This window comes from Eleginops maclovinus, chromosome 9 (assembly GCF_036324505.1).
Source record: "Eleginops maclovinus isolate JMC-PN-2008 ecotype Puerto Natales chromosome 9, JC_Emac_rtc_rv5, whole genome shotgun sequence".
NCBI classification, from domain to species: Eukaryota; Metazoa; Chordata; class Actinopteri; order Perciformes; family Eleginopidae; genus Eleginops; species Eleginops maclovinus.
Window position 1 is genome coordinate 12,413,405 of NC_086357.1, and position 19,642 is coordinate 12,433,046.

The 19,642-nt window shown below is 39.4% G+C and overlaps 2 protein-coding genes across 2 annotated transcripts in view; one reads left to right on the forward strand and one right to left on the reverse strand.

Moving 5' to 3' along the window:
• Nucleotides 1-13,573, forward strand: part of ddah1 (dimethylarginine dimethylaminohydrolase 1) — a 60,540-nt gene extending 46,967 nt beyond the window's left edge. The window contains exons 4-6 of the mRNA XM_063891832.1: nucleotides 3,060-3,179; nucleotides 7,471-7,614; nucleotides 10,760-13,573. Coding sequence (XP_063747902.1) covers nucleotides 3,060-3,179; nucleotides 7,471-7,614; nucleotides 10,760-10,876 — 381 coding nt within the window. The 3' untranslated portion in view covers nucleotides 10,877-13,573. The remainder of the gene's footprint in view (nucleotides 1-3,059; nucleotides 3,180-7,470; nucleotides 7,615-10,759) is intronic.
• Nucleotides 13,574-14,224: 651 nt separating this feature from the next.
• Nucleotides 14,225-19,365, reverse strand: mpl (MPL proto-oncogene, thrombopoietin receptor). The gene is made up of 12 exons (XM_063891830.1): nucleotides 19,178-19,365; nucleotides 18,788-18,908; nucleotides 18,382-18,551; nucleotides 17,894-18,051; nucleotides 17,564-17,708; nucleotides 17,329-17,443; nucleotides 16,938-17,098; nucleotides 16,421-16,563; nucleotides 15,822-15,981; nucleotides 15,550-15,631; nucleotides 15,304-15,391; nucleotides 14,225-15,170 (listed from the first exon to the last, which is right to left on the reverse strand). The coding sequence occupies exons 1-12, from the start codon at nucleotides 19,335-19,337 to the stop codon at nucleotides 14,742-14,744; spliced, it is 1,932 nt and encodes a 643-aa protein (XP_063747900.1). The 5' UTR covers nucleotides 19,338-19,365; the 3' UTR covers nucleotides 14,225-14,741.
• Nucleotides 19,366-19,642: the final 277 nt, after the last annotated feature.

Here is a 19,642-nt window from a genome sequence, read left to right on the forward strand (position 1 = left end):
AAAAGTGGGCTGACTCAGAAGTTCAGAGGTGAGTCATGGCATGAAGAGTTCAACACATTACGGTAACCTGAAAAGCCCAATTGCTGTGCTTCCTTCTTCCCATCTGTGTCTGATTTGAATTCCTCATGATGGATTCCTCTGTGTTTTCTTTTATCTTTGATAAGACAGAACTTAATGATGCGTCTCCGACAAATGACACTGGGAAAAATCACTTGAGCGTCCATTATTGTTTTTTCCGTTTCTTATCAGATTGATACCTGCTATCAATGTTGTTTTTTCCTTTCATTATCAAATTAAGGATCACTTTGTTGCCAGGTTTGTTTAGCACTAAACAACTGCATACAGATGTCCAAGCTCTTTTCTCTATGGTCCTTGCAGAGGTCAGATAAGGCGGTGGTGTAGAATTGAATGAGTTATACAGAGGTAATACAGAGGCCAAACCACTTCTTTTCATCTGCAGCTAAGATGTGTTGACTCCTAACTTGTACCAAAAGGATTTGAACATAAACTCTGTCCAGGACCTGCACAGGGATGCACAGTCTGCTCTACTTCTGGATTGTTCAATAAGGTCTTTTCAGGTCACCACATGGCAGTAAATCAGGCTGTTAGTGCATCTCTGTCTCTTCCCTAAGGATTTATCTTGATAAGGAGAAAAGTATTACTCATATTTGTCCATGGATAAGGAGTGAAGGAAGTTGAGATAACATAATTCCCAGTTGTCCTTTTGTATCTTTAAAACAAGTGCCAAGAAAGAGTTCAGGAAAACATCAAGAATGGAGTTAATTTAAGTTTCTTCCGATTATGATCTGCTAAAGTTCTTCTGTTCATTCACAATAGCTATTTCAGTGAATCATAACGCTTCAATTGAGCTAATGATGCAGCACAAACACTGGCCCTGAAAAGAGTTAACATAAACTTGAATGGAAAATGTGACACAATAGTGTAACTATGGTGGTGTATTCACTACTTTTGTGTTATGACGCCAATAGCTACATAAACAATTGTCAAATATATTATGTGCTTAGAAAAAACACATGGATGTCAGTTCTTAGATGCAAATCAAAATGTTATATGCTTCTATAAAAGTTTTCACGTGAAATCAGGGAGGAAGGTCATGGAAAATAAGCCTGAAGTCATATCCTATCATAATTTAAATTACAGCTCAAAATTACTTTAAGGTTTGCAAATCTCTGTAGGACTCAACTCTGTCTTTTGCGATTCAACAAAAGGGTTCATGATATGTCTAACTGTGGGTCCATGTATCAAAAGGTCATTAATCAACTTGAAGGTAAGAAATGTACGCAAAAAAAAGTCAGCTTTATGTTACAGTATATGTTGTTTCTGTTTAGTACACTCTAACATAATTCTTCAAATATCCCTAGGACCCTAGGCTTTAACTCTTACTAACAAGGAGGCACCCAACTGACATTTTAATGTAGAGTTCTGCCAAAATCATCTATAAATGGCCAAAGATAAATAATACAGTGAAGGCACTTTAAAAGTACTGTTATATGATCCTTTGCTGCACTAATATTCACCATATATCAATCAATACGGATGCAGTTTTAGACTTAATTTGAGCGATGGGGTCCTGCTTGAACCCGCAGAAAAAGGTCTGCCATTGTTTTAACAGCTTTGGTCCTTGAACTTGAGATTTTTAAATATTTATGATTTTACTCATTGGTTGTAGCAGAGCTCAGGACAAATGTTAAGTAATGAATTTCAATACACCAATCAAAGTTGTAATGTTTTGCTCATGTTGCCAGGCTACTGTTTATTACTCCAAGTGTTCTTATACCATTAATTCAGATATATCATCCATACAGTCCCGATAAGGCAGGATACCTACAATTGTTAAAGTTTTGCTCTTTGTAATTAAAAACGGGATATTGAATCTAAAACTTTGATTGTTGATTATTTAGTCACAAACATTTATTATAATAGAGAAATGCTTGTTGTGTGAGTTACTTATCCAGAGCCAGTTTTATTACCAAGCAAAGCAACTAACTGCTTAGGACTCCGGCAGGAACAAATTAATGTTATCCACTTAAAAGAAGCCGAGAGTATCAAAGAATATCAGGTGTATCATATCATTAGGTGTATGCTATCTTGACAACATTTTCAGGGCTTTACTTTCCTGTCAGGCATCCCTTTTTGACAGGGAACTGAAGCCACATGTTAAGACTTTGTTTGTCTTATTGTGCAACTTTGTTGTTTTAAGAGTAAGTGAACTATGCTTTTAGGATTTGAAACAAGTTTTCAGGGACCTTTTAAGATTTTAGGACGTCTATTTCATTTTATATTCCTATGTCGTTGTTTTCTAATCTTTCCATATTTGGTACACAACATCCGGCAGCCAAAGAAAGCCTTTACAATCAGGCTTCTACACGTTGCTCTGTAATATACCTGTGAGCCCTGGGCTCAGGAACATTATCTCCCAGACACCCATTCTGTTTCCGCCCCTGAGCTGCCCGACACTTATTTTTAAAGGCCACTTTAGACCAAATGCTTTTGAATCTTTTGTTAAAAACATAGCATTGCACCATTTCACTTACACTGACTGAATTTGCAGCGCTTTGTTGTGGTTCAAAAGGGTTTTGAAGCATTGAAACTGACAAAGGAGGAAATACACCTATGTTATAACCCCTGTAAAATCCAATCCTTTCCTTTATGAATATTATCTTTTTAGGATTAAACTGCATAGAAATGTGTGTTTCTAAAATATTGTTCACCCACATGAAAATACAGGGAAAAATTCCGGCATTGTATAGGTCCTTGTTGATATGTATGGGATAGTATAAGCTGTTTGGTTATGACATTGTTGTGTACATAAGGATGTGTTTCTTTTTGTAAACTCTTGTAGGGAGTTATCTAGATAAAATGCTCTATCATGATCTTAATTTTTGACACCACAAACCCAAAGTATTTTAAATTGATTCCAGCGCTACAGTTTTACAATAGAAAGAGCTGCTTTTAATTATAATATATGTTTATTATCTAAGTCTTTCCGATATTCATGTTTAGGTTTCGCTTCACCAAATTGGATTGTGTTTTTGCAGGACTATGCTGTGTCTACAGTACCTGTGCTGCAAGGGCTGCATCTGAAAAGCTTCTGCAGTATGGGAGGACCAGGCCTTATTCTCATTGGCTCCAGTGAACACGCACAGAAAACCCTCAAGGTATGGAGTTTGTGTATGTATGGTTTGCATGTGTGTTAAAAGCATCATCCCATTGTGTGCGTCCCCCAGCTATAGTAATAGAAACCACTGAATCAATGTAATTGCATTGTTTTTTTTAACTATGACGCACAATGCTGCTGATTTTTTTTTTTTTGGTTGACTCTTGGCTTGACAGCTATTGGTATTAACAGCTCTGTCTTTTTTGTCTCCTGCTCTGCAAAGTATTCAGCAAGAATAACACTACAAGACAGGACATCACACGTGTTGATTCAGAGCAGACTCCCTTACTCACAATTTCGATGGCTGTTTCCCACTGCAAGCACACTTAGACCACCTGTCACCTTAATCCTTCCTCATTAATTCATATTCTCAGCTAATCTGATGGGATCACCACAGGCGCTCTCACTTCAGCTCTAATTACAAAGATATTGTCCTTCCATTTAACAGCTTGAGCTCATTATCGCAAAAAAGGCTTTCTCAATCGATTGCTACTAAAGTCTTCGAAAAATAAACCAGGGATGGCTAAAGGACTAAAGGAACCTTATGGAGGCACACATTGAGTAATATGGTTCAGTCCATTCGTCTGATGGAATTATCCCTAAAATTCCCAACCATCAACACGTGGGACTGTATCTGAACTTTCGACGGCGCATAGGAGTAAATGCAGTTGATTAGGTAACTTCATATTTACACATACACACACAGGCTATATGTTTGATTACAAAAGTACACAAACACACCCACACACACACACAGATGCTTGGCCATTAAAGGTCCTTGCTGGCAGGATTCATTTGCCTCCTAGTGTGATATCTCCCCCTACTGGCCCAACTCCACAGAAGGTTACTTTAAGTCAAGTAAAAGTCATTTGGTGTACCTCAGAAGGGGCAATTGAAACCAGACTGACAGCACATCCCAACATACTTTAGAGCAGCACATGGTCAGACTTGCTGGTTTTGTATACTGTACATGTTTGCGTTGCGGAAGTGTACACAAGAAGTCAAGAATCTATGCATTACCACATGTTCTTGTTATTTTATATCCCAGCATCGACTCATTCAAATTCCTGCCTGTTTGATAACACCAGTAATGCTGCCGGGGCGAGGAGAGGCCATCAGCGAGACTAAATGACAGACTCCTCGCTTTCCAATTACAGCTTACGTCACCCTCTCTTGGAGCAATTAGCTCCTGTTTTAAAGGACCTTTAATGACTGTGCATGTGTAATTAGGTAATGTTCTCGTTGTGGGGTGAGATCTCATGAATGCTGTTTTAATTAATTCAAATTGCTTGTGTTGGATGTAAATGCAATTCTTTTGGCAATGAGGCTCCTTGGTTGTATACCCTTGGACAAAGGCAATGTGAACCAATTAAAGTTGGAGCCTGACTAATTTAAACAGTCTTTAGGGAGCTAGAATCTTTGCTGCTATAAAATATTCAGTTAAGAAAGGAAACCCTGCCCTGTTGGCAGTGTGAGTCCAAAGGACAAGGTTTGTGTATATCTCACTGACATCTGGTTAATAAGGCTGTTCATTTTCACTCTGTTCAGTTTGGCCTTTTCTCTATCCGGGATGTGTGCTCAGAATATGTATATGTGTACACCATGTGTAGTCTCCAGTCCGTGTTTAGCTCTCCCATGGATGGGAATACACGTTGACCGGATGGATTTCATCATCCATGCCGCTGTCACTGCCAAACTTCACTCATGAAGTCATCATCCCAAAATACTGCCTCCTGTCAGAGGCTGCAGCACCCACTCCCTGTTCCCTCTCACACCTCCCACCCTATAGCACAATCACAGGTCCAGATCTAGTTTACCAGTGAGCCCTTCATTCACTCAGCCCTTGTTTGATTCATGAGGTCATTGCTCTTGCCTGGTCAGGGCTGAGTCTTCAGCTCAAGGATTGTTACGCACTTGAGTTTCTATTTTAAAACGATGTGACAAACCACGCTGTGAAGGTTGAAATCAGAACGTTGATATTTGATAAACATATTGATGCGTTATGTTAATTATTCACACATAGGTCTATGAATTGTGGCTTTCTGTCTTCCAGGGAATTAATAAGTGATTTACTTAACCCTGAGGGGATGATCTATTCAATAGATTTGAGATGCTTAAGTCAGTGCTGGACAACTAACTAGAGGACATTTTCTTTCCTGGTGTCATACTGGTGTTGTTGCTAAGAAAAACAGATGAGCTTGACAGCCTGTTTCATATCAGGAAAAGGGCCATATATGGCATCTGAGAACTGGATATCCATACTGATGATGTTATTGAGTTTTTGAGTCAGCTGCTAAGTCCAACAGTATCGAAAGTAATGAAAGCAAAACTTTATCTTACATCAACAGTAACCATTTTCATTTGAATTTCCCCTCCTGTAGTTGGAAGTGGCCTCAAGTATAATTGGTCATGCTGCTGTTGTTCATAACTGAAAAAGTATTGTAAAACTTTTAAAGGCATCCTGGGAATGATTACCACAATGAGCATAAATATTCGTATTAGGGGCCAAAATACAGATTATTTTGATGACCACTGTGAGCCGCATCAGGTCCAGAACATTTGGCAATGTATTTGTTAAATGGGGGAGATTGTCCAGAGGGGATATCATTACCTTCCAGTAAATATTTTGTTTCAGCAGCTCTGACTGAGCACATTCTGCTACCCAGTTACCACTCGGTGTATTAACTGGACCCCGGCAACAGTCCAGAATTAGGTCGCTTCTGATTTGGTGAAGCTTTTTGTCTGGTCAATGGCCAGGCTGATGGTCTACTATAAAACACTTGGTTGTCCATTTACAGCTGCAATGTTAGGCATATTAATAATGACAGGCTGACGATTGATGTTAGCAAAAACATCTGGAAATCTTGCCCAAACATTGCTTAAAGACATACTGAACCCAAGATAAACTTACCCTTGAGTTTGTATTTCTTCGGCCTCAGATACAATTCTGTAGTAGGACATATTCCTTAGACCTATAGTTTTGTTTTCGGAAAATTAGATGTATTAGTGACTCTGAGTGAAGCAGGAAATGTGATCTTCTTCAACGCTTATTCTCCCCTCTACCATTTTTAATCCCCCTGTGTGAGAGACAATGTTAGCGCTCAGGCTCATGGACATTGTTTTCACTTAGGGCTGCTTCCCAGATGTTGCTCATTTAACAATAGGTCCAGTCATGTGACAACTCTTTCCTTGTGTTTTCTATTCAATGGTGGGATATAGTGATCATCACACCAACCACAAGATTGTCATTTTATGTATTCCAACCACGAATGGTTGCTGCTGCCAGAAACATAAAATGTGTTACTTCCTGTGTGCCAAATAGATTTTTTCCCATCCCCTCAGACTACTTAAAACAGCACATTTGCTATTGGGTTGGATAAGTTGGACTATTTATTTGACAACTGCATTTTCAGTGTCCAAAGACTAGAAGTGCATTCTGGTAATTATGCAATCATTTATTGCAATGTAATCCAGAGATCTTTCTATCTCACATAGGAAAAGGCCTTCAGAGGGAAGTGAAAATAAATTATCTTTAGCACCAAAGCCCATTGTGCTCACCAACCTCACTGTTGCCCCCCCTCCGAATGTGAATTTTATGAGAAAAATCTGATCTACATCATGACTTTTTTTCACTATTTCAATGTCATATTAGTGATCTTTTTTGCTTCATGACTCAACGCATTTAACTCGACTCGCCCATGATTAAAAACTAAAGATAATAACAGGAAGAGGAGCGTTAGAAAAGCACAGAGGAGTCTACAGTATATCTGCTGAAAAAATCTACCTTCTCAAAATACCTTTCCTGAATGTTGACGCTTTTGGATTTCTTTTTTCTTCCATTCCACCTCCCCTCCCCTTTTCGTCTCTGAGGTATCCGTCCGCAGATGTTCTGCTCATAAACATTAAGAGGCACCTGCTCTCCTCTGGTCATAACATCCTCACCCGCCGACTTCCACTTGGCAACATGGGCGTTTCTCAGCCTCTCTTCCCCCACCGCCTGTCCTACCTTCAACCCCTTCAGATTACATAAATAACATGACATCTGCTGAGAAAGAATGTCTGTCTGCTCCTGTGTTCTCCATTAAGGGCCCCCAGGCTCCCGAGAATGGTTTGGCCAGCAGAACGACGTGGTGCTGCTTTTGGTATTGGGCCTTAGTTCAGACTGAAAATACCTGATAGTCTGAATAACGTAATGTTTTCTGTCTGTCTCTGGAAGTCATGTGGACTGCAAACCGCCTGTTGTTTGTTTACCTAAAGGCTATTCCCTGTGTGACTCTTGTCTTTATGTGTAGATCATGCAGCAGATGAGTGACCATCGCTACGACAAACTGACGCTGCCTGATGACGCCGCCGCCAACTGCCTCTATATGAACCTACCCAATAAGGGACATGTGCTTGTTCACCCCACTGCAGAGGAGTATCCAGAGAGTGCCACGGTAATCCTCAGTTCATTTCACATCCCCAGTGACTCTATCTCCCATACACAAGCACACTTTCCTTTTCAATCCTGAGGTTACACCTTGTGACAAAGAACAGCCAAACTGGTTTAGCGGCTTACTTTTAAAGAGCACTTGCCTTTGTTGCACTCCATCCTGTCCAGACCTCTGAGATAAACAAAGCCTGCAGAATCTACAGTATGTGGTAGTTTAACACAGACCGATGCAGGTCAACCACAGCCAGCACTGCGTTTTATAACAAAGGAATTTGCAGTTTTTATGTGAAGTGACCTTTTGTGGACATGACACAGTACACAGACCAGGAGCCAGAAACATTGGGTGTTTTTTTCCCCTCACAACTTTACAGTTAGTCAACAGAGTCGATTTGAAAACAATCTTGAATATGCCCAAATCAATCTCGGTATATTAGCAATGGGGTCTTTAAGACCTGTTTTTTAGCTCCACAACTTTACTGTTTGGTTACACCACTCTCCTAAGTATAATTTCCAGGCACAGCAGGCAAGTAAAGCTACTCACTGTCAGACAGAACATTGTCTTTTTCACCTGTGGTTGCAAAGTTGGCCCTTTTTCAGGAGCTCATTATTTACTTTCAAATAAATAGAGATGTGTTACTCTGAGCTCACTGTCTGGTCCTTATTGCATCAGTCCTTTGTTAAACTGTTAAGCACTGTATGTATGCTGGCTCAATTTACCTAGCTAAACTCATCCCATTAAATGGACACCAGACTCTTTCTGGAATGTCTTTCAGACATACTGTAAAACCAAAAGATATGCATTTACTGTAACTCATGACACTTTGGCTTCCACTGCAGTTTATGAATGGCATGTTATTGTCTCACTTTGCCTGTTGGTTTGGCAGGGCTGAGAAGTTACTGTTTCACTGAGGTGCTTTGGGGTCAGTCCTCATCAAATGAAGTCAAACGGTTTCTCACAGGATCAAACCCAGCACCCTACAATCTGCAGAGACAGTGCTCAGACCTCAAATGTACTCTGTGGTTAAAACCCCTATCCTCCGCCAGCTATTTTTAGAGGGAAGAATTCACAAAATTATACGTCTTTAGACCTACATTCACGACGGAGGCTCAGGTTTTTCCAGGAAGATTAACTGAGCGAATTCAACTTCAGCATAATAAAATCTATTTGTGTATCTTGTACTTCCTGCCTAGGAAGCACCTATTTAATGGACCATTTGGAGCAATATATTAGGAATGTATGTTTGTTCCATGATCAAGTTTCGTTTATACTGATCAGACCCACCAAGCATTTGCCGGTAACCCATTTGAAACCTGTGTTTAAGGAATTCCAACCTTAAAAAGTAGAAAAACATGGATAGCAAATAGTTGATTATCATGCCTTGCTTTTCTGTAAGTCCAGAATTTGTACCCAAGGGAACTTGTTGCTTCTTTCTCCAATGAGATTTAGCTAAATTTATTCTGCAAGACTGCAAGAATCTCAGGTCTATTTTTAGTGTGCTTGTGAAGTTACATAAGAGTTCCCCTTCAACAAAGGCAGGGGGTCATGAGCGAGGATTGGTGGGGGTTAGGGGCGGGAGACGAGGCATCTTTAATGGTCGGAAGTGGCTACGGCCTGAGCTCGGTTTAGGGATAAAGAAACCGTGCAAACAAAAGGCCTAGTGAAATATAGCGGCTCCTACTGTGTGGGACCATGCCACCATTTGACCCAACATATAAATATCAACTGCAGTAATGAGAACTCTGAAAATTAGAAAAAGAGACACTTTGGAGGTGGAGATGCAATAAACAGCAGGGGTGGGGTTCGTAGGGTTGTTTAGGGGGAATTATACAAAACTTTCCCTGTGCGTTTACGTGGTCTAAACACAGTTTTTTGGATGGCTGTGTCACCGAGTTCTTTCAAATCTTGATTCTTCTAACTGTTTCTTTTGCACCACTGCTGGTGTGCCAAGCTGGGGTTACCTGTGGCTACCGCAATTCTAACAACCCTCTGAGTCACTTGACCTTAGTGTCGGAATAACATAGTGTAATGTTAACTCACAAATTAGTAAAATGCCCCCCACCGCATACCTTGAAATTCACTTGTTCAGATGCGTTTGGTGGTCATGTTCTTCTGCCATCACCATATAGCTTAGCAATTTTTGGGAAACATTTAAATAATATATATAAACTGTGTGTGTATATATATATATATATATTTTAAATTAAGCATTAACACCATATTTTTAAGTGGTATAATGTTGTACCAGAACTGTAAGTTGGCGCTGTGCCACAGTTTAAGTCACTTGATGAGGGCCTTGACCTGCACTCTTGCAACCTATCTTTCTTTGGTAGGAAAATGAGTTATAAGGCTCATGACAGCCGTGTCTTTAAACATGGCATTTGGATCACCAGAGGCTTCGTCAGCCATATTGCATCATGAGATAAGAATTTGTTTAGCTGGTCCCTCTGGCTGTGCTGCAAGGCCTCGCTCAGTATCACAGCAGGCTTGAAATGAGAATTTAAAGAGAAAAATATCCTGGTTTGGAAGTGTGGTAGGAAAACACAGTTTTTCTCCTGGAAAATGTCCACAGGGTGACACACTACTTTACAAGGGTCTTTTGAGAATGTCGTAATAGTTTTCACTCCCATCTTTTTTTATATATTTTGCCGGGCGACCAGGAAACTTTCTCGAATGCTTCTTCTCCGGCTTCAGATTTTGTGTGTCTCTGCAGGGCGTTTATATCACAGAAACATTACAAGTTGACAAGTAGAGTAAACAAGCTTAAGTGTTGCGTAAGTTCCCCCTTACAGTTTAACGACTGCCAACTGAGCTGTACTTCAGATTTTTCTCAAGGGCTTGTTATAGTGCTGGCTGGTCAATACCTGTAACACTGGCTCACAGTCAGGAGGCAGAACAGGAACAGCTGTTGCCATGACAATATCTATTTTGCATTTGATTAAAAAAAAAATATGTAGAAGTGCAGCTTCTTGAATCCCAAATACTGTATATAAACGCATTACCACACGATTTTCAAGAAAAGTTGGCTGAACACTGTGATCTCTTGCATTTGAGATGACATACTTGTATAATAACCTTTCATGAAGTGTAAATAATCTAAAAGAGCAGGATGTCATTTTTTCCATTGACACCCTGTCTTTATGTCCTGGAGGTGTTCGACAAATTGAAGGACCACATGCTGATCCCGGTGTCCAACATTGAGAAAACCAAGGTGGACGGAGCCCTCACATGCTGTTCGGTGCTCATCACCAAGAGGGCCAACATCTGAGCGCACTCAGCAGAGGGTCTCTGAGTGCATGGTACCCACGCCGAGCCTGAGCCTTAGCATCACTAAGGATCCTGAAGTTTAGCTAAACTATTTTGGTACTCAGAGGAAGGTTGGCAAGTTGATTGTTGCTGAGGCATAAAGAGAATATAAATTGGAGGGAGTCATCTTAATAAATAAATAAGCTTTAAAAAAAAATAAAAAATGTAAATAGATAATTTCTCCTGAAACACATTTGGTTAATGTTGTGTCGTGAAGAATGAGGATGTTACATTAGAATCAAGCCACAACAACAAACATGGAGGTTTGCAATATATTCTCACCATGTTAAGCGATATATTTTTTGACAGTATTTACTCAAAAAGTCTACAAATTATAAAAAATGTGGTTCCGGATGACCCAGTAGTGTGGTCACGCACGGCACATACAACATTGGCATTATTGCACTGTTGTCCTAAACTGTAAGCATCTAATCTGTCGCTCCATTATCACTATATGATAAAAGGATAAATGGACAATGATAATAATATCATTTTTATGGGATTCTAAATTATCTGATCCCCGATCCGAGGGGTAGACCCTCTGTGTTTGCCATATTAAGCCCCTCTAAAACCTGCAGATCAATCCTTGTTTACACTGTTTTATGTTCAACACCTAAATAGAACTACAGTTCACAGAACAGAGAACTGGACCAATAGCACCAGATGGATCAGAATGATAACATGTTTTTGTAGCCATTGAACACTTTTAGTTCACTTTCAATGCAGGCCTTTGACTAACAACTAACAGCAAAACTTCCTGGGGGAACATACTTCAATGGAGGTTTGCACCTTTGCCATCTTTTTACCGACATTCTACCAGATAGAGAGTAGTAACGTGTTCATTTATTCTTTAAGGACCATCTGTACCATTTTCAGAGCATTTTGGCATCCCTCCTAATGAGCCCTTTTTAAGATTCATGTGGGGAGAAGCTGCCTGTGTTTGAAATGAATGTCTTGATTATAAAACCTGTATTAAGCTTTCATTTATTCCAACATCACACCCCTGCTCCTCTAAATGTACATGTAACATCTGTATGAAACCAATAATGTCTCTCCTGCTGAATGATGGTGAAGGCACTGTAGTTTTCTCACTCCAATAGTGCTGCCTCTTATTGATTACATCGATTTTGTTCACTGTCTGGCGTTTTTTAGTTGAAAAACTGATGGGACCATGCTGTGAAACTAATTTCTTTAACACTAAATCCAATAGCAGCAAATGTGACTGCAGTGTGAGAGTTTGCACTCTGCATGCAGAACAAGCTTAGGAACAGCTCGGTGTGTTCCCATGTGTCTCCACAGCAAACAGGAGACTAAAGGATGTTAATGAGCTCTGTTTTGGTGGCCTTATCACTGTTGTTTTTGACTTCCCATTTGAGGCCTGTAGATTTGAAAACTTGTACACTGTACTATATACTGTACATATTTAAGCCCATCACATGTGAGACCATGTTTTTTCTCAATGTGATTGTAAGTGAAAGTTGAGGAAATTACATCAGGAGGTGATTCAACCTCCCTCTGTAGACGTTGGCGTTTGGGCAAGTGGGCAGTGATGAAACATGGAAAGAATTCCTGTTGGGAGGAGAGGCTTGTTCTCCAGTAAACACTGACTCTCTTAAACTTTTCTCTGTCTTTCTGCCCCACTCTCAACACTAGCTCTCTCCGGTCCTCTGCTATTGCCTCATAGAAGATCCGGGCTAATTTATGGCCATGATATCATACAGTTTGGCGAACGCTGTAGATGTGATGGCCCGCTGTTAAGTGTGACACTAGTAGAATATTTTACAGAAGGCAGCTGGATGGATGCGAGGGGATAGAATAGTTGCAGAGCATCCAGTTTTGATTCTCACACAGTTACTCCAGAAGGCCTGACCAGTCATTAAAAGCCTAACCAGGGACAAGATCTGCACATGGAGTCCTGGCCACTTACCTGTACACCTGTTCAACTGCACGTTAACGCAAATATCTAATCAGCCAATAACATGGCAGCAACTCCATGCATTTAGGCATGTAGACATGTTCAAGACGACCTGGTGAATTTCAAACAGAGCATCACAATTGGGAAGAAAGGTGATTTAAGTGAGTGGCTGGCTACAGCAGCAAAAGACCACACCGGGTGCCCTGCACCTTGTTGAGTCTATCCCACGAAGCATTAAGGCAGTTCTGAATGCAAAAGGGGGTCCAACCCGGTACTAGCAAGGTGTACCGAATAAAGTGGCCACTGAGTGAGCACTTAAAGCGATTATGGCTAAATGGGTTGTCCCTGTCAAATTAACAAATAAATCATAAGGCTTTCTGATTAGTACATGTCCTCCCATTGGATTTTGTCTGAAAGTTCCCCTCTCTCATTGCTCCAATCACCCATTGCTCTGTGGCAGAATAAGATTTTCCTATCGGCGCTGATTCAGAACATTTAATACATGTTTGGCTCTTGGCTGGGAGTTTTGTGAGTAACTGTGTCTGTGCTGAAAATGTGTGCTGACTTTGTTGAATGTTTATTTATCCTCTTACTAATCCCCTCATTCACCTCAGTAGTCGTGTTGTTGTGATTGCTCTTATTCCATCTGAGGGCTCTTGGATTTCGTACAAGTTCTGAGTAAAGTTGTTTGAATCATCTTAAAATAAGCTTGTTGTCTTTGTCGAATAAATCATCTAGCATTCACCTGTGTTGTTCTTTTTTTTTAATTCAGGTTTAAATAAGCCCCAGTTGTAACTAATCTGTCATTTCATGGTTACTTATTTAATTTCAATCAGTATTTGTTTACATGGTTTTGACATTATCTCAACACAGATAAAGCTCAATGAGGGTAGGAAGGTTGGTATAGGTCAGGAGGATTCATCAGAAGATATAAAATCCATCTTTTGTCATCATATAGAATAACCTAGCATTGTCTCAGTAAGGACTTGCTATGACAACACAGACGCAACCCATCTTTGCTCGCTGATCTCTGCTACCACCTAGTGCCACCTAAAATGTAAGGCAGACAGAAATAAGGTCCGTCTCTAGACTTAAGACAGTTCAGTTGCTTTCTGACAGGAAGCAAGACAAGCTGCTGTCTAGCAAGCTGCTCAAATCAGTTAAATGTTCATGTGTCATCTATGTTTTGGTTTGACATTTAGCCATAAGTGCCTTCACAGTGTAAAACAGTGTATAGCCTCATATACAAACCCTAAAGATACAATGCTTAATGAACTAAAAGGTAGTTTTGAATTTGACAAGCAAACACTACAACCTTAAACCAGAATCAGAGGAATCTACAATTCATATGTATAGAATATATGAATATAAAACACAGAGTATCAATTAATAGGATCTGGAGAAAAAAAAAATCCTTTATATGCAGATTTAAAAGTACATGCACAACAAATTAAGTCGTTTTTAGACATATTTTCCTATAAATGTTTAAAAATGAAGGTCAAACTCAAAATATTCGCATCTTGTTATATCCCCAATCCCTGATACCACTCCCCTTTATACATTGTTTTTTTTTCCTTCTCTTTTAACTTTTTTTTGTCCAAGTTACACCCAGAACACTAAAACGTTGTAATAATGATTACATATACTAAAACAATACAGGCCTCTTGACCATGAAAGCCACTGAGTGTATTCTAGATCTACTGTTTTCTCTAGTGGATATAAACACACACACACACACACACACACACAACAGTATTATGTAATATTACAAATACAAAAATAATATGATATGCTTAAATATCTTCAACAGTTATAGAAATGTTGAATATATTATATTCTTAAACTTCTATGTCAATAAGAAGGTTTGGTTTGTAATCTACACCAGTGGGAACAAATAACCTTAATTGTACATTTACCTACAGGGGAAATTAGTGTAGAGGTTGCCTGGCCACCTTGCATCAGTGACCTTGCAGTGGGATGTGTCTGCAGACTCTGCCAGAGGCAAGTAGGAACGGTTAAGAAAGTCACTGCCTAAGGATGCTGTCAGACTACCTGGAAAGAGCTCATCACTCACCACTGGACTTTCTTTTGGTCCAACCTCCTCGTAGACATATTTGTTTCCTTTTGGACAAAGAATGACACTGTCTTTGTTCAGAGTCACATAATCTGAGAAGACTCCCGTCCCTTCAATCTGTTCTCCATTGCAGAGGTGTCTCTCTGACAGGAGCTGGGTGCATCCCTCTGATGGCTTCCCCAATACTGAACCCTCATCTTCAGAAATGATCTCCAACACAGAAGACGTGGTTTCCTCAGGGCATTGCTTTGCTGTTATTGGTGGATTCTGCAGCACAGAAAGCACATGTTTTACACCGTGGATCACTGACACAATGTTCCTTTTACTTATTGTTTCACCTATTTGACATATGAATAATCAAATGGTGCATACAACATGTTAAATAATGTCGATAACTTACCCATCTCTGTCCGTCAAGGTCTTTCAGAAATCCTTGTAGGACTTTATCAAGGTCGGGTACTGGTGGCCAAAAATACAGCTTGAGCTTACTATAAACACATACAGAGCAAAGTAATTAAAAAATAGGATTTAAAAAGTGGAAATTCATCAAAATATTAATAATATTTTTGTATATATATATAGTTATTTTTTTTGTCCTCAAAATGGACTAATTTCAATCTAAGTAGATGAGGAACAAGAGTCCTACCGGAAGTACGTGGGAAACAAGTAGATGACAATGATGGCAATTATCAGCACGGAGACAGGGATAGACAGAATGTGCAGTTTGCCTGTAAATGTGATTTAAACAGCATTAGGGTTTGGATGTTTGATTTAATCAGAGCAACAAATAACTTGTTTTTATGTTGTTTTAAATTTACTTCAAGGCTTCCTGCATTTTGTGCAATTATACAACAATTGAGTTGTGATTTTTCTACAAATAAGTATGTCTGATCTTTTTCCGTCTCAGTGTGAGCTTACCTGTGTCAGCGGGGATGTCACCAGTCAGCACTTCTGACCAGTCACTCCAGTGGCCTGAGTAAATGGACCCATTAGGTTTAGCTCTGATCTTAACATTGTACTGGCTACCTGTCGGGATCTCCAGACATGTGCCGGACTCAGGACCCTCTAGGAACACCGTCTGTGAAAGGAAGGTGGATTTGACTTTCAATGTTGAGAAAATAAATGACAATCAAATATGTGCTCCTTATGCATTCTCCTAAATTTTAGCAAGTTTTGCAACTCTCAATATTGCCTTTATATGCACATTTTTTATCTGCACACCATTTGGTTTTTTTTATACCATCAAGTTTTTCCATGTTCAATTTTCTTTTAAACCAATGTAATGGGTAATCTTGCTGATTTTTCCCAATTTATATGTCACTGAATGTAGAATTGAATAGTGCTTTCGCTGGTGCCATCCAGTGGTTATGTGAGCAATGACACTGGCAACGATGATACCCTGGAGCATAACCACTGTAGCCCTAATTTACTGAATGTTTAGTTAAAAATAATAAAAAATAACTAGTATCTAATAAGAAAGGAAAAACATGTGTGTGTGGCTGTGAGTAACATCTTACCATCCATGCGTTACTCCCTCTCATCTGGTAGCCGACTTCATACTGCAGGTGGGTCGACAGAGCCTGAAGAGGAGTTTCCCATTTTAGGCACAACTTGTCCTTCTCTAATGCTCCTTTCAGATGACATGGTGGGGATGATTTGACTAAAATCCAAAAAGCATAAACAATTGTCAGTACATAACTGACATAACTGAATTGTCATAACTAGTAGCTACTTAGCTCATCATACTTGAACTGGACTGGAAATGCAGTATGCTGCAAGTAATACAAATAAGCTAAATAGCTCAGATACCTGTATTTCTAGACTATAGTCCTCTAGATGAGCTAATGAGATAACTTTCAAAGAAGGCCATGTTCATGACTTAGTAACTTAAAAGGTCTGATAAATATTATTGTAAAATATTTGTTTAAGCATATCTGATTTTGAAACCAGGTTACCAGGTTTAGAAAACAAGTTAAATAAATACCATTTGAATATCCAAAAGAAACAAGGTAAAGAGGAACAAAAATCCCTCACTGCTTTTTCTGAGGGTGAACTCTGGAGTAAAGAAGGTCCTGTTGAGTCGAGCTGAAGTGCTGCAGAGCTTCACCTTGACTGCTCTGGACTCGTCTCCATGGAAATGGCATGTTTCAGTCAAGCCCCCGTCTGCGAGACACTCGGTCCAGACCAGATCTTTACTGTAAGAATCATGATATCATCAGGTCAGTTCAAATACTTTGTGTACGCCTACTTTTTTGTGGTCTGTACACAGTGTGAAATACATCTGAAAGAAAGATTTCACTGAAAATGATGCTATGTGTCTGGTGTTTACTGTGAAGGATGTAATCAAAAACAAGGTGATATTTCTTTTAACCCACACAATTTTTAGCATACACATTAAAAATCAATGATGTTATGTCGTATGTACCTGATACCCATCATGTAGAAAAGCTTGTAATCCTTCTCTTCACCATATCTGCTCCTGTTCCATTGGCAGGTGATGTTTTGCAGGTCAGATGTGTAGCACTTTAGTGAAATATCATCTAAAGGCAAAACATAATGTGTCGTTCAAGTATTGCAGCTGTGACAGAAGCGTTCACAGGATGAGATGCTGTGCTATAGATAACAGCTGCTTCACCATCTTTTTTCACATTTAGACTCACCTGCACTTTGGGGAACCACAGCTTGCACCAGGTGTGACCAGCTGCTCCAGTGTCCTGCATTTGGATTTAAAGCATATTTTACAGCAAGCTGGACATCAACCTCCTCTCCTGGGACCAGAGAGTCCAGTGTTTCTCCCTCCTTTGCCTGTAGAAAATTACACGCATCACATATTTTACAAAATGTAAAATAAAAAGTTACTTTTTTGTTGTGATATATTTTTTCAAGATATAATATAGCACTTAAATGATATATAAACTGCCTTATTGTTCACACTCAATAAGTGTGAGATAAAACGATTTTAATGGATTATTTGAAAGAGTTTTGTGTACCTCTTTAATCTTCACTCCCAGCCCCTTGGAAGAGTACTGAATCCTGTACATCATGTCATTTTTCCAGTATTTTGAGGCCTTTGTGCGCCATGAAACCTGCAGCTGCCCTGCTTGGCCATTTTGGTGTAAAGACACACTGAAGGGGGGATCCAGAAGAACTAGAGGCAAAAAGTTGATGGGGAAAAGGAAACAATTAATGTACAGAATCTAATAAAAACTGTTCATTTGTAATCGTCCAACAGGTGAAAGCTTGCTGCCTTTTTTGGTTTTTGACTTATTGACAGGAGGTCTCAGCAAAGACCAAAGACACCCTGAAGAAATGTAAATACTTCCATCCTGCATGTCATACCTATGATCAGCTGACTCATTGGCTCTTTTCATTTACCTAACAAGCCTTCTCCCTTGAATCCCTTCATTGGGTATTTAATCCTGTGTTTTCTCCCTCCCCTTACTTAAGAAGATTTGTATTGCAAAAGGAAATGTCTTACAGTGGTCCTCCATGGAGACAGTCCTTCTGTAGAGGCTGGTGTTGGTGTCGCGCTCCACCACTTCAAGGCGTGTTTCCACAAATGACAACACATCCGATTCAGGAAATGAGCAGATGTGCAGGAAAGTAGCCACTTCAACTTTTTGGACAGACATTTCACACCTTTTCGCTCTAGTGACAAAACACAGTAGAAATGGTGGTGTATATAAATCAGTAAATCCCAAAATCCTAATCCTAAAATAAATAGGTAATTCAAAGTAAAAGGTGTTGGTTCACTGAAGGGGTAAAGAAGCCAGTTAATGATTCAGAGAAAATTTAAGGAAAGTAAGCTACTATTTAAATCTTTTGAGAGTCTTTTAGTATCTAAACATACAAAACACAAAATATTTACTGTCTATAAAAAATACCTGTAAACAGTGTAGACTAAATCATAGCTCCTGTTGTCTGCAGTCTCAAAGAAGCAGGTGAAATCCTGCTCAGTCCGGGTGAAACATTTAGGATCCTGCTCATCCTTTAACAGCAACACATCTGCTCCAGAAATGAAAAACATAATGCATGAGAATGGAATAAAACACATTCCACAGTCAAACAAGATGGCATTTCTTGACTTGTATATCTCTAATAAGAACTTTATAAACTCTAACCTGATTCATTCATTGCCAGAACAAACAAATTCACAAAGTACAATTTCATTTTTTCAGTGGAAACAATGAAGACTTGAAAAGAGCTGGTGATTGGTTGAATTAAAAATGATTCCTTTTGAAATTACATTTGAAAAGAGTCATCCTTACACCTACCTTCCCTTGACAGATGATTGAAAGTTATACAATGTAGCCTGGGCACAAAGCCCACTTGTATCCACAGGCTAAGGAGTATCTGCCACCTGCAGTGCGAATCCATGGTAGACAGAGATATTATGTATGTTTGTGAATGTGCATTGTGTGTGTTGTAGGTCATGCAAGTGTTGGGCAGGGTTTAGCAGTTCTAAGGGGTTGGAGGAAAAGGCTGTGCTTAAAGCAGGAAGCTGGCTTTTTGTGCAGTGGAAGTAAGCGACAAAAAAAAGGCAGTTTGTTAACTGAAATGATACATATTCCACATATTTTAAGAGATAAAATCTGCAAAACTGAAACATCTAAAATAGGATATTACGTTATCTGACCAATCCCAGCAAAATGGGTTCCTTAATCAATTAGTACTAAGATACTGTTTTATTTAACCTACACACATTGAAAGAACATTAAATGCATGTTTTAATCCAAGGG